Consider the following 14,539-nt stretch of genomic DNA (forward strand, 5'->3'; position numbering starts at 1 on the left):
GTCAGGTCATAAAATTCATTTTCATGTTGGGGGAAAAAAAAAGAGAAAAAAGCCTCTAGTGTGGATTTGCAAAAGCAGCAAAGGACTCTGGGTGTCTATTCACAGATACAACATGAAAGGACCAACTTTCAGAAGGTGGATTTTTTCAAATGCATTTTTTCAAGTCTGGACTGCCTTAACCTGTCTCATGTTGGATGTCAAAAAAACCCCAAAAAGGCACCTATAATCACTCCTCACACTCAAAACACTTTAGCCTACTTCTTCGATCACCACCATTTCCTGGGAGGTGGGCAGAGCCCATTCAGATACCAGGTGTCCTGCGCCTGGCAGCTTGGCAGGCAGCGCCGCGTGGAAAAGGCGCTCCACTCCACCAGCCCTGATGCCACCTGTTCCCAAACCTCCCACCACCCACCCAGCCCTGCCGCGCCGAGGAACAGGCTGAGCCTGGCCCACAGCCCAAAGACAGGAGCCATGAAGGAGCTCAAATGGAGCCAGGCAACTCGGAGGCATGCAAGGCAGGCACTTGTGAGAGATGCTCTCTCCGTACACCGTTATCCAACAAATGTGCCAGTATCCAACAAGAGCCTCTCTCTCCACTTCCCGAGCGACTGTCTCCTTTGTTAAGAATCCATTGACCCCCTCCTTTTTATCTACAGTATGTTCAGAAGAGGATTGTCTTCCTTACATTTCTGCTAAGCTCAATAGGTTTGTAGGTTTTTTTTTTAACTGTCTCTAGTAGATAACTGAAAGGTATTGGTAACCATCGGCTCTGCGCGTCCCCTGAGGGAAAGTGTGTAGTCTCCTCTCTCAACCTCCTTCCATACTGCACCAGCAACGGGAGATTCCCTGCTCCCCACAAGCCTTCGTGAACTGGAGTGATGGAAACACTGTATTTCCAATGAGAGGAGTCTCAGCAAGAAGAGGCCATCCCCTTCAGAAGGAAAACTCATTTATTTCAAGAGGGTCAGAGCTACGTGTGGCCACTTTCAAGGAAGAATATTTCTAGCGTTAGTAATTTTACCTCACACTCGGCCCCATGCAGGGTGTGTGAACCCTATGACTTGCTAGGCTTAAACAGAAGTTAAGATAATAAACCCTCCCAGATCTCTGGCCTTTGATGAATGTGAAGAGCTGGCTACCACAGCACACTGAACACTGAAACTTCAGCTCAAGTAGGTTTGTGTCAGGGGGAACGCCCCCATCAGGCACGAGCCACGAACCCTCACCGCACACATCCTCACCGGCAGCTCTGCCCCAGCTGAGGTGACACCACACATTGCCCCTGGCCAGGTCTCGGCGGCCCCAGCAGCCTCATCCCTTAGCCCAGGGGGAGTAACCAGCGACATGCGAGGCAGTCAAAAACCTTTCCCCAAGCTTCGCCTCCCCGTACCCGCTCATCCATGACGTGGTATAGACAGCGCTAGACTGAATGTTCGGCTGCGGTGAGAGGATCACCAGCTTGTCAAGCTGGTGATGTGGAGAACGGTATTAACTGAGTAATTAAATCATTTCTGTAATTACTCTCACAGAGCTATAAATAATGTAAGCCCACACGTTCTCTCTGGAAGCCACAATAGCGAGAGAAGAGAGGGCGAGGGATGCAAATGAAAAAGGAGAAATAATAATAATAATAATAATAAAAACACTTAACATTTATACAGCACACTGCATTTTCAAAGCACAGTGCAAACAATAATTAAGAAACTGGTAGAGTGACAGACGGGAGAGGGTGAGCGGAAGGGAATCGGGAGAAGGGAGAGGAGGGGAAGGGAAGGGGGGCAGGCGTGGAGCAGGATTTGAGACCCAGCAAGGCTGGCAGCCCGGTGGACACGCTGCCCAGCCCCACGGCAGGGCCACGCCGTGTGGCTCTTCACCCCGCACCTCCGTAGTGGCGCCGCAAGCCGGGGAGGGGGGTAAGGACACAGTTCTGCCTCCGCAGAAAGCGAGCAGCCAAGCAAGCGCCCAAGCGGGAGCCGGACAAAGTGCTGCGCTGCACGAGTACACACCTGGAGGATCCGACATCTCTACCACAGAGCATCCTCCTAATGGCTCCTGCTTGTCCCCTCCAGCGCAGAGGCTTGGCAGTGGCCATGCTGGCCCCGAGGCAGGCAGCTGGTGGAAGCTGCAGGGGGGGCTCATCACCCCCTCCCAGGAGCTTTTCCCTCTCCCCACCAGGTCTGAGGCCCCAGCACAGGACATGCTAGCTAAAGGCGGGGGGGGGGGGTGGGGGGGGGGGTGGGGGTGGGGTGGGGCGCACAGCCAAGCCAGCCCCAGGCACGCTTTGGGAGACCCGCTGGCCTTCCCCCATGGGGAAGCACTGATGCCAGTGCCCCCATCCTCCCCGCAGGATCCATTTCTGGCTCCCTTTGTGGCTCGGTGCAGAGCGGGGAGGGAATATTTCTGTCCGAGCGATGGTGGGGGGCAATGCTCGCAGGGAAAGCATCACTGCCCTGAGCCCTGCCTCAGCCCCTGCCTGCCCTCCTCACCCAGTTTCCACCCAACTGGCTTTCCCATTTCACACCCCACGTCTTGTTTGCTCAGCAGTTCTGCCACCCCCCTGCTCCCCAGCTCTTGCTCTCATGGCAAGCCAGGCAGCATCACCTGCGCAGGCACACCTCCTCCTCTCTCCTCTCTCCCTCTCTGCCTTTTCCTGTTCCCCATCTCCTGCTTCCCACCCTTTTCCAGCCCTGCTGCCCACCTCCTCATTTCAGGATCTCTTGCAGATCCCCTCCCTCTGCACTGGCTCCTCATCCCACCCTGCATGTGATGTTCACTGTCACGTTCCAGCCCAGATTCCCCTGCTGCACAGTATATTTCTCCTGGCTGGATCCCACAGGAGAGCTCCAGCCCCAGCACGGCCTGTGCAGCACTCAGATCCAGGTAGAGTTTTGAAGCACAGTTTGCAGGGACAAGATCGTTTCAAGATATGTGGCGAACATCTAAAAACACTCTGCTGCACGTATGCAGCTTCTCATGCTTATACCAAGGCCAAACGTGGGGCAATCCATGCAGTGGCAGCAAAAGCACATTTCTGGTTAAAAGTCCTCCACTGCTAGACACCCCCTCCAGACCTCTGCCTTTGCTCTGAGGACCTGTGGTGGTCAGGCAGAACCTCTGGAGGAAAACATGCCAGCACTTGCAACACAGGTAAATCACATATTTTCCTGTACCACTTTTTCAGAGAGAGCTGTTTTATTTTCCAAATAAATAGCGAAATAAATCAATCAGCTTGAGGCGCACACCTGGCATAGGAAACCTTGCTCAAACAGGCATAGTCTGGCAAAGTTACAGGAAACCCCCAAGAGGATCTTATAATGGAGAATGCTGGGCAAGCTTACAATAGACAGTACTATCAGCACTGCATACAATAAGCTCTCCTGCATGCCGCAGCTATTCAACCACCTCTAATGGGGGTTACAGCTTCTCCTCCCAGAGTCCAGATTTTCATATCAAGCATTGTACTTACTTCAGCTAGAAAAATCCATTAATTGCTCCCTAGCAATTAGGTAGCCTTTGCCTTTTGTAGAGCTCAAAATACTTTACAAAAACATTGTTATGGTCTTCTTGCAAAGGGCAAATTGCTGTATACAGAAGTTGAGCAACTGTCTTAAAGTCATGTTTTATAGCAGAGCTGCAGTGAGGACTCGGGTCTACTAGACCTGCTTGATACTGCTGGCACTCTTTAGATCAGCTCTCCTCACTCTGTGTGCCTACCTTTTTCGCTTTTTTCCTGCCCACCTTTACACTCTCCATGTCCTTCATTTCTTCTTCCCCCCTTCCTCTGAAACATACATTTATTGTTATTATCAGGAACCTTAGATACACAGCTACAAGCTATTGCCAAAGCACAGAGAAAAATTGCCCCAAGAGAGCCTTTAGGGTTTGGTGCTTTTTTTTTTCAGTAAGTGTCAGAACTTACTCCCTTTCTCCCCCCCCTCCCCGTCCTAGATTCAGGAGTTTTTCTGTCTCTCATCTTGTTCATCCTCTTTCTGCTCCACTCTAGCTATGTAAGACATTCTCCAGTGCTTATTTCAGTCCTGCTTGAAAACAGCTAAAGCAACATGGTTTCCACACTCTTCCCTAAGGAGACTAGAGCACATCCTAATAAAACTCAGTGTCTGAACTTTTTTTCTTGATACATATATATATCATTTAATATTATCATTTGACATATCATAATATATCATTTAATATCTTTTCTCAGCTTTATCCTGTCGCTCCTACTTCTACTTCTGGCAGCTACACTAAGTATCATTTTCTCTAATCTTAGTCTACCTCTATTCACTGCATATATAAATCATACCCTGACTCATTATTCAGCCAATCTACAATACAAACGTATAGCTGTTTCAGTCTTTCTTCATATACCAGTTCCTCCAGACCCTTAACAGAGTCACAGACTACAATTATATCTTTCTCTGTACCCTGTTTTTTTTTTTTCCAGCCTATGTATATGTAATTCCCTTAACTTCCTTCATAATCCATCCCCTCCAAACTTGGTTATGAGGCAAATAAAAAGCAAAGAGAATAAGAGATTCCCTGGAAAGAATTGTTTCTCTCTGTCCCGCGGTTACTGGGGAATGACACGCGGATCTAAAGCAGCAGCATCGGGCAATTTCACACTCTGTGTTTTCAATTTCATTTTGAGGCCAGTTTAGGGTAGGGACAAATTTGAGTGTAATTAATTTAGATTTTGTGAGACAAGTAACCGCTTGGGGTTGTAATAAAGGACTGCCTGCTCCAGAATGAAGAAACTAATCTCCTTGTCCGGCTGGGGATGGCACAAATTGATTTAATACTTTTTTGTTGAGATTTTTTGTTTTGAAGAAAGGGGTTTTAACGATTTATAACAATGATTATAAATAACTGTAGGTCAGATCGCATCAAGCTCACAGATTTTCTTTAGGTAAGTGCTCACAGATTTGGAGATTTACCTAAATATTATCAGTGTGAAAATCAAGGTTAGAAATCTAGGAAGAACTAACTTGTTCACAAAAGCCCCATTACTTGGCAGGTCCAAGCTGGGTGGAAATCAACCTTTTACTCACAGATATTTCAATACTTCTATTTCCAAGTGGATAATGGTAACACTGCATTTAAACATTAGTAGGAAAGAGGTTAATTCAGCTTCTCTTCCCCTCAGGTAGGTTGCAGGGGTTGCGTTCAGAGCTAGGCAAGGAAAGGTCTTCCGTCACTCGAAAGAAAACATCACTATAACAACTGAAGAAAACTAACACTCAGTACTCCGGGAAGAAGAATTCTATGACCCAAAATAAAGCAGCTTATAAATAGCTACAAAAGGCTGATGTAAAGGAATCAGACTTCAGTTTTGCTCGGTGTTTGTTGTCTGGGACAACTTCTGCCAAGGGAAGGCATCCGTGCCTCCGTGTAATTGTCTTCCCCTTCAGCATCCTACCCCTGCTCCAGCACTGCCACTGCCCCAGAGCGCCCCAGGGCACCTCGGCAGGGTGTGAGCCTCACCAGGGTCCCTCCAGGTTTTCTCCTTCCAAACCCTGTGACACTCACGCTCAGATGACGCCTTCAAGCTTCAGGTGTCCAAAGCTCTGGACTTCCAAGGCTCAGGGCAGATATGAAGTGCATGCAGTAGAAATTATTAGGGGGGCAGAAAGTGATGGGGCTATTTCAGGGAAAGTTATGTTTCTGTAAAATATTTTGGGGTTTTTTTTTTTAAAAAAGAGGATTTCTTTTTTTGTTTGTTTTTGTTTTTTTAAGTGACAAAACAAAAATAAACTCCATAGTGTTTTTGTGACTCTTGAAAACAATACCCCCAAAAAAGTGAAGGCCTTGCAATGGAGTTCCTCTCAAGCAAATGGGAGATAAAGTAGAGGGAAACCTTAAAAATTAAAAAGCAGACTATTTTAATAGGATTTTTAATAAAAGAAACAATACATTTATTTGAAAAGTAATTTTTTTTTCATTGAAATAATATTGACAAGAGTACTTGAGCTCTTGTTTAGAAAATGAGAGTTAACATTGAAGGATTTAATGGCCCTGGGGAGAGGTTAAAGCTCTTAAAAGTTCATTTCCAGGTTTCTTAATATGTGAGGGATTTTAAATGATGGAATTTATTTGTAAAGTAATAAAAAAATTTCTATGGAAATTCTCACATGTTAATTAAACTCCACAGAAATACACTACCTATATTCCCTTTCTTTGTATGAAAAAATGTAATTTTATATGGACAGATTAGACACAGATGTAAACATAAATTACAGATGTAAACATAAATTACACCTGGCCTGTTATTACATGTGTATACTCAAGGGAAAAGCAACATTGGCATACAATACCGGCTTTTATTCTCTGTATCTCTGTGACCTACCTTTCTCCTCCCCCCCCAACTTTTGCAGCAGACTTGTAGTTTGAGGACACATGATATTTAGTTCATTATTTGTGAGCTACACAGAGTTTTCATTTGGCAGCAAAAGGAAACTGAGTACAAAAAGCAGAAATATATTAATTATGTCCTCAATAAAATTATTAAAAGCTTGAAGGGAAACTGCTGATATTTTTTTTTATTTTTTAAAATCAAACTCGTATTTGCTAATCACTAGATTAGTCTAAGAAACATTTCAACTATTACTATTATGAAATTCAGTTTCAGAGAAACAAAAATGCTTTGTGAAATTACATGAACTACATGTAATTTCACTTGGGAGGGAAAAAAGGGATAGAAATCTTCTAACAACATTGAACCATACTCTTTCAACATTGGACATCAAAATGTGTCTTCTCCCCCACCCCCCTCAACCTCCCCCCGTAACATTTTGTTTGGGTTTCGCTTCAGTTCATATAATCCACTCAAGAGGAAATTTTTCTTTTGGTTTCGTTTTTACTGAATTTCCTTCACACAAGGGCTCTACAAATTTCAGATATTATCCCTAATGGAAAAGAAACAAATTTACATCCAAAAAATGAGGTTTGCATTCCCCATGCATCTCTATTATTTAACCTTTGGAAACCTGAGAGTGAAAGTGCTTTCCTTTTAATTACAGATGTTCTGCTTTTAGCAGCACTGTCCCAGTGTCTTTGACTTTGTCCTGGTTTCAGTGTGTATCTAGGTGCTCAGCTTATCCAACTAGTTTTGGCTTCCCTGTACCCACAGCATCGCTTTGCTGCACTCTTCCTGGCAGCTAGTTTTCTTCCCTGGTGCTTTACACCTCTTGTCCGAGCCTCCACTACTCCCCACCAAAATACCAAAGAATATCATTGCTGCAGCAGCACAGCCCAGGCACAGAGTGATCACAGCAACCTTCAGCATTGAAAGAGAGAGACAACATGTCTTGGAAACCCTTAAAGAAAACAAAAAGAAAAGGGACAGAGAGTTATGAAGAGGGGATGGAAAGGCAGAGGAGGAATTGCAGCTTTGGCGTGAACAGGGAAAAAAGAGCAAGGTAGTGGAGGGAGTAGCAGAAAAGTCAGCTCTACGCTGTGTGAGAAAAGGAAGGAGAATCTGGCATAGAACGGATCACATATTTTAGATTTCAGGTTAGTTTCACACCGCTTGTTTACAGATTTTATTACAGGCACAGCCCAATTTAATAGATCATTCTTTCCTACCATTTAATTTCCATCAGTATGGCTATCCTGCGCAGGCAAGCCCTGGATAAAATAGCAAGGGATGTAGAGATAGAGGAGAATGATTTTCAGCTGGGAAAACATAATCATCCTCTTCTTCCAATATTTTTCCTTGGTGCTGCCTGTGCACCATTGTGTTACTATAAAGCCGCACAGGACAAGAAGCTTTGGCAAAATAATGTGACTGTGGAGAAATAGCGAGGGACAGTTCCACCAAAAATGATGGTCACCAGCTGTGCTATAAAAGAACCCAACGCATATTCTGCTCTTACCTTTTCTGCTTTCATTATCGCCAAGTTGACTTTTTCTGTTATTTTAAAAAAATAAATAGTCTATCATTACAAAACAGACCAGTCAGCCAAATGGTGCGGTCATTTTTTAGGCAAGAAGCTAAATCTTTTCCAGTACAGCAAGTGTCCTAAATCTGAACGCCCATTCACGCTTCTCTTAAGGTACCTATAAATGTACATTGTTATTGTTATTTCCTTTTTTGTGACTGCTCTTTTACCTTCTAGTTCTGGGCAGAAGTGATTTTAGGTAATATTGAAAATATAATGAAGAAAAGTCCAGCCCAGATTTCCAGTCTCAGGTCTGCAAACACAAGATATTGGTTTGTGTGCTTTATCTGAACTGAAGCTTGGTTTGCAGCCTTGAAGGTTTCTTTCCACCATCAGTCTCCTAACACAGAGCATCCTCATCCATCAGCTATTTCCACACTGTGATAGGATTGAATTTCTGCTTTCAAAACAACTTGGGGGAAAGAAGAAATTATTTTAAACACTGGAATGGGAGCAGATATGCTCACCAGTCACGAGTGCATTGCAGTCCTCCGGACAATGCAAACTAATGTTTAAGATCAGGCAACACAAAGCTATAAAAAGAAAGGTCACTGCAGCAACTTCAGGCAAACTGAAGAGACCAGAGAACTCCCGCAAGTAAAGTTCTTGGATCACAAGAACCTAGCATTAGTGGTGGTGCACATTTCTCTCCTCTCCCTCTCATCTATTCCAGATTAAACACAGATCAACAGCGATCGGTGCAATTCCTTTTCTCATCAGAGGTCCAGAAGAGATGACGCTATTGTCCTAGCCCCTTTCCAAGGTGTCAGCACCAAAACAAGGACCAGGTGCTTCCTTGTAGGGCTGAAGCAGTGCAATCACTCTTCTACCCCGCCCTACAGCTGCAAGGCTTGCTCCTCTGAGAGGAGCTACCCCAGGGGCTATTGGACCCCCTCAGCCATCACTCCCAGGCCACCCAGCCCCGACAAAATGACTGTTGCACCTCATGCTGTTTGGCGTCACTGCTGGCACATTCGTCAGAGACTAAAGGGACTGAACTGGCTATGGCAAGACTCTGCCTCGGCAAAGCGGCCTCTCCAGAGCTGAAGTGAGGCACATCTTGTGTCTGTGCTTCACCGTTTTCCTGGAACTAAACCCAGATCGCAGTGTGCACACAGATCATCTGGTCATTTCCTTCTGATGCCAAATTAGGCAGAGATTAAATGTAACACATTATAACAGCTAAACAGGTGGAATTAGAGATGTGAGCACAGAGGATAGAAACAGCAAAAACATATGCAGATTCCTATATACTTTTTTTTCAGAGGAAAAAGGTAAAACACAGGAAAGAAGATGTAAACATTATCTTCAAAATCTAATCAAATGCAATATTAAAGAGCATGAGTTTGAACAAAACAATCAGGAAATCCAGATGTTACACTTTCAGCAACATACCTCCACCTGCTATGTTACACCTAGGGCAGGATTCGTGGCAGTTAACTTGAGGCATCACGAGCAACTCAGGGTACAGCCTTCATCAGTAATCAGTGGGGAGACAGGACAATCCTGCGAGCATTTCACTGCACCCTGAGGTGGGTGGGGTGAATTGTCCTCAGGTGGTGCCTCCTTCCCTGCTGATTGTAACGATGCCAAGACCTCCAGCTGGCAGGTAGCAAACTTCCAGATGCACATTAACTGAGATGAAACCAGCCTATGGTGCACATTATACAATATTTCTGTCTATATATACAGGAGAAATGAAAATTCAGGTTTGACATCTTTTTTTTTTCCTTTTTTTTTTTTGCCTGCCCTTTCGTGTCTCAATTTATCAGCTTCACAATATATTACAAAGCCCTTTTTACACGTGGACCCAAATTTCCTCCCAGACACACTTGTTAAACCCTCATTGAAGGTGAAACAGAATTTCACATGCTACACCGGGGAAGGTTTGACTGTGGAGTTGTTTTTTGCATTAACCTCCAGAGAAGGGGGCTTATCTGTCACACCAAGTTGTTAGTGGTTTATAGCATTCTTTAGGTTTGCATTGGCGCTGCTAATCACAAACACACAGGGAGCATAACAAAGCCATAAGTGCAGGTCTGAACCTGTCAAATGCTGAGCAAGTTCAATCACAGCTGACTGCTGCGGGCGTTGAGGGGATGCTGAAAGAAGCAATCCATGCCTGCAGGATCAAACCCCAGCCACACAACTCATCTGCAAAGAACATGACTAAGAGTCACTAAAAGCAAAGCCTCTGTCAAGACCCTCTGTGGAAAACGGATTGTTTAAGGACTTACCAGGCTGCCTTCAGTATTTTTAGTAGAATATCAATGTATTTACTCTCCAACATATTTTAATTCAATTCATCAAATAAATATTATCCATTAAAGATTACACACCTGTGAATCAGAAGCTGTAAAGGTCAGCTTTTTCAATTTATGTTTAAAAGAAATCCTGGCCTTTCCTAAAACTGCAGATCTTTGTATGTAACCTGCTTCTCCTGTCTGCAAAACTACAAAAAAAAAAAAAAAAAAAAAAAGGAGCTGAATAAAACGGAGTTCTCCGTTCATAAGACTTCCACCTTTGAGCTCCCTGTGGGCTGCTTGCCCACCAGAACGCTCCTTAGAACTGAGGCAGTGGGGTACACAGGGCAGTCGCAGGAGATGCTGCCTTCCCAAGGAGAGACTAGAGATAGGTAGAAAGAAAAATCTTTGCAAAGTTCAATAGGCCAAATTTCTCTTTGAATTACAGCAGCGTAAATCTGATCTAATCCTGCCAAAGGCAATGGGGCTGTGCTGGATTTACACTGCGGGAATCTGAAATCAGAATTTGGCCTGCCATGTTCAAAGTCACAAGGACCTTTTCCCAGTGTTTAGGAGGTCTGGCATCAGTAACACTTACGTGTGTTCAAAGAGGATGTAAAATGCCACCGTAAGTGTGAAACACAGCACTCGAGTAATGCTTCAGACCTCTTTTGCACAGACATTGATAACCATGCAACACAGCAGGCAGGAGAGCATAGAGATGCAGCATTGTTGCCTGACTATCCTCCAAGACACAAAAGCTTTACTGTGGGTGGAATAGGGCAGAATGACTTTAGCACATGTGCAACTATTCGAGGGAAAGAAAAAAAATGGGCTGTGATTGTTTTATTCAGTGACTACTTTAGTTCAAAGGCTGATACGAGAAAATAACACTGCATATTAACTGTATGTTATTTGGAAACTGAACGGTTGGTCAAAGAGTGAGAAAAGAATTTCTGATTAATTTATTCCCATCTACTCACCTACAATAACCTGAACTGGTATATTTATTTACAAGGTAAATAAAACATAAAGTACCTGGATTTCTCAGCCCACTAGATCTCTTTCTGAGGAGAAGCTGCCACAGTGGCCAGCTTAATTCCCCCCCCCCCTTCGTTCCATTAGACCCAATTCTGCCTAGTTAAATGTTTCAAATTCACTTAAGAGTGACCTGTAAAAGGCTGTTGGCTTATGGCTCTATTTACTTCTTTGCGATGCACAGTGTGGTCAAGAGGGTCTTCTCAATAAAGGGCTTGGCCCCGACTCTGTCTGGCACTAAGGGGAAAAGGACAGTTCACTTCTCTCAGGTATTCCCACTGGCCCACAGCAGCCCAGGGGCCACTGTTAGCCACCCCATCTGGCCAGATGCACAGTCCAGTGTGAATTGCTGAGTCCCCTGTTCCTGCCAGGGAAAGACTTGTATCAGGTCTAGCTGCATCCCACGGAGGCTCCCCTAAGCTGAGAGTTATCAGCTGGCCAGAGATGCTGCTTCCTCTCCCTCGTGCCCTGTTCAAAGCTAGCAGTGGGAAGGATTGTTTGCGTAGTAATTCCCCAGAAGACTGGCTGGGGCCTGGGAAAACAGTGAAATGTCAGTGATATGAAGGAATAAAGTAGTGCAGTGGAAAAAAAGAAAGACTTAGCTGGACTGGTTCAGACTGGTTAGTTGCTTAAGCTAACACCTATTTAACTTCAGGAGCTAATGAACACTTCTGAGAGAGGATGGCTTTATTAAAGATTCAATTATTTTCCAATTAAGATGTAAGAGCTGTATTAAATGTCCCTGAAAATACCACAATGTCCTCCAGCTGCATGCAGGAAAAACCCAAGCTACCATCCTTGGCTCTTCAAAGATAAAACACAGGGAAAAACAAAACCTTTTTTAAAAAAAAAAAATCACAATTGTCAGGGGCTCTATACCATTACTAAGGAAGAAGAAAAGGGCTGATTCTTTTGCAGCTCTCTCGTACCTGCTTCTTTCCCTCCTTGGTTTTTCTCTGTTGCAGATAATTCCACATGATTAATAGGCTCTTCTCAGCAGTGCTACACACAGTTAGCTCTTTTAATCTCTCTTTGAATCTGAGACTCTCTAATCCCCCAACCCTTCGGCCCCATGAGACTACACCTGAGGATCACAGAATAAGATATTTCTGTTTTAAGTTTCGATCTGCAGGTCTGCAATAGAAGGAAGCTCAAATTTACCTTATCTGCCATGATCATAGAGGAGCCTCCATGGATGCCCAGGATGGGAGTGAGGGTCTGGGCAGAGATGAAGTCCAGGATCTGGGCAATGGCTTCCTGGTCTGTGTCATCAGCGAATACCACCCCTTGAATCTTCCGGTCTGACATGAGGTCACAGATGCGGGTGATGATGCTCTTGGGATCTGTCTCATTCATGGCCACCAGCTCCACCCGAGGCACCACTGAGAGGTGGTGGAAGTCATCTTTCTCGTGGGCATCTTTGATGGCCACTTCGTCCGAGGTCCCCACCAGGATGACCGCAATGCCAATGCTCGGGTGGCTTTTCTGGGCATGGGCCCCGCTCCCCGTTGTCGCGAGGACTGCCAGCACCAGCCAAAACCTTGGAGAGTAGCACTCCACCCTGGGCCTCATCTTCGGCTCTTACACTCCCTGAGCAAGGAAGGAAAAAAAAAAGGAAAGGGGGAAAGTAAGAGAAAGTGATTAATTGACAAGTCAATCATGCACTCGGCCTTCAAGGCAGATCCATTGATCTTCCTCCTCCCACCAGTCCTTCTTGCCCGATGCCCAGCACTGTGGCTACATTCAGGGCTCTGTTAAAGTCGGGGGGGTCAGACCAGTCCAGCCTCTACTTCAGAGTTTGGAGTCACTTCAGAGAACAGCTGTCAGCAGAAGATGGGATCATGTCATCTCTCAGGTCCCATGTCACTCTGAGACCCAAGTCAAAATTGATAGAGAATTGTCCTTTGATGGCTGATCAGCTGTCTTTGTGAAACTAATTGCTTATGTCAAGCCCATGTCTAAGTGCTCGCCCTCAACACAAAGGAATTACTGGTGCTTGTGATCAGTTTGGCCTTCTGCTGGAGGCATGGAAGCTGAAGGGATCAGGCAGATAAGGATTCCCTTTTACTTCCTCAGAATAGTCCCTTCCAGAATAAAGTGAGGACAAATGGGCAAAGCCACTGGATGTATATGTGTATCCATTGCATACAACCTTCCTACCACCAGGACACACACAGCTCCAGTCCATAGTACAATCAGCCATATGCCTTTCACACGTACAAGTTTCATTTCTTTTTAAAAAGCCAGGAACACAAAATTTCCCAGTGGTCGGGGCCAAAACTGGATCAGTGTATTGTGGGGAAGACATTCCCTCCAAGCCCATATGACAGCTATTTTTGTCCAGAAGCAGAAAGACCCACAGAGCTTACAAAGATTCACCCTCAGCTACTACAGCCAAGGATGTTATTCTGGTCTTTTCCCTCAACATGTCCACTTTATTTTGTAATCATAACAGTAGAAATGGAAAAACCCGATGAGGTCATCTCTCCAGCCCCTGCCTGAGCAGGACTATTCCCTGCAGGATTGTTCCTAGCTCTTTATTCAGTCTCCTTTTAATAATAGTTTGCATTTCCACAGCACTTTTCATCCTCAAGGCATTTTACAAGCACTAACAAATTAATCCTTGCAGCACCTGTGCAGTGTAAGTATCCGACCCCCCCCGGTCTGGGGACAAAAATAGAGCAGCGTCCCCCTGTCTGCCCACCACCCCGACAGCACTGCTCAGTGTACCCACCCAGGGCCTTGCTGCTGTCCCAAGGAGATACAAGCATTCCAAACTAAAGATGACTTGTCCCCAGTGTGAAAGGTCCTGCTCAACTATACACACCCATAACTCTGTTCTTCAGCAGCCAGGCACACTTGGAATAAATACACCAGCTTTGCACTACACCTCTGGTCTTGGGGGTCCAGAAACTGGATCCTTCCATACTGTTTGTTGCTGCACATATCTCTATCAAATGAACAGAAAGCCACGGCAGCACAAACAAGGCTGGAAAGACTTTGGGTAAACTAGAAGTCTGTCCAGCAGCCCTATCTAGCACCAGCCAGCCCTCAGGAAAGGGTGCAAGGGGTCCCATCTTGCCCTGCCCAGGAGAACATGTAGGCTCCGCACCTGCTCCCTCATTGCCATACCAGGCAGAGAGAACGTATGCTGCATTGACATTACTAGATAAATAAGCAGATAATGAAATAGATAATAAATATGCACCGGAGGAACCAAATCCACTTAGGAGGCTGAAAGGGACCACGGGTGTGAAGCACCAATCGATTCTAAACTCTCTGACGGATCCACTTTCTGAGAGACGCTCACAAGCAGAACCA

General features: G+C 45.1%; 1 protein-coding gene across 1 annotated transcript in view; it reads right to left on the minus strand.

The window, feature by feature from the left end:
• GRIN2B (glutamate ionotropic receptor NMDA type subunit 2B) overlaps positions 1-12,790 on the minus strand; it is a gene marked incomplete at both ends in the record, with an annotated part of 169,090 nt that extends 156,300 nt beyond the window's left edge. Inside the window, one exon of the mRNA XM_082483631.1 lies at positions 12,380-12,790. Coding sequence (XP_082339757.1) covers positions 12,380-12,790 — 411 coding nt within the window. The remainder of the gene's footprint in view (positions 1-12,379) is intronic.
• Between the last annotated feature and the right edge of the window lie 1,749 nt (positions 12,791-14,539).

The sequence above is a fragment of the Vanellus vanellus genome, assembly GCF_965231255.1.
Source record: "Vanellus vanellus genome assembly, chromosome: 1".
Lineage (NCBI taxonomy): Eukaryota > Metazoa > Chordata > Aves > Charadriiformes > Charadriidae > Vanellus > Vanellus vanellus.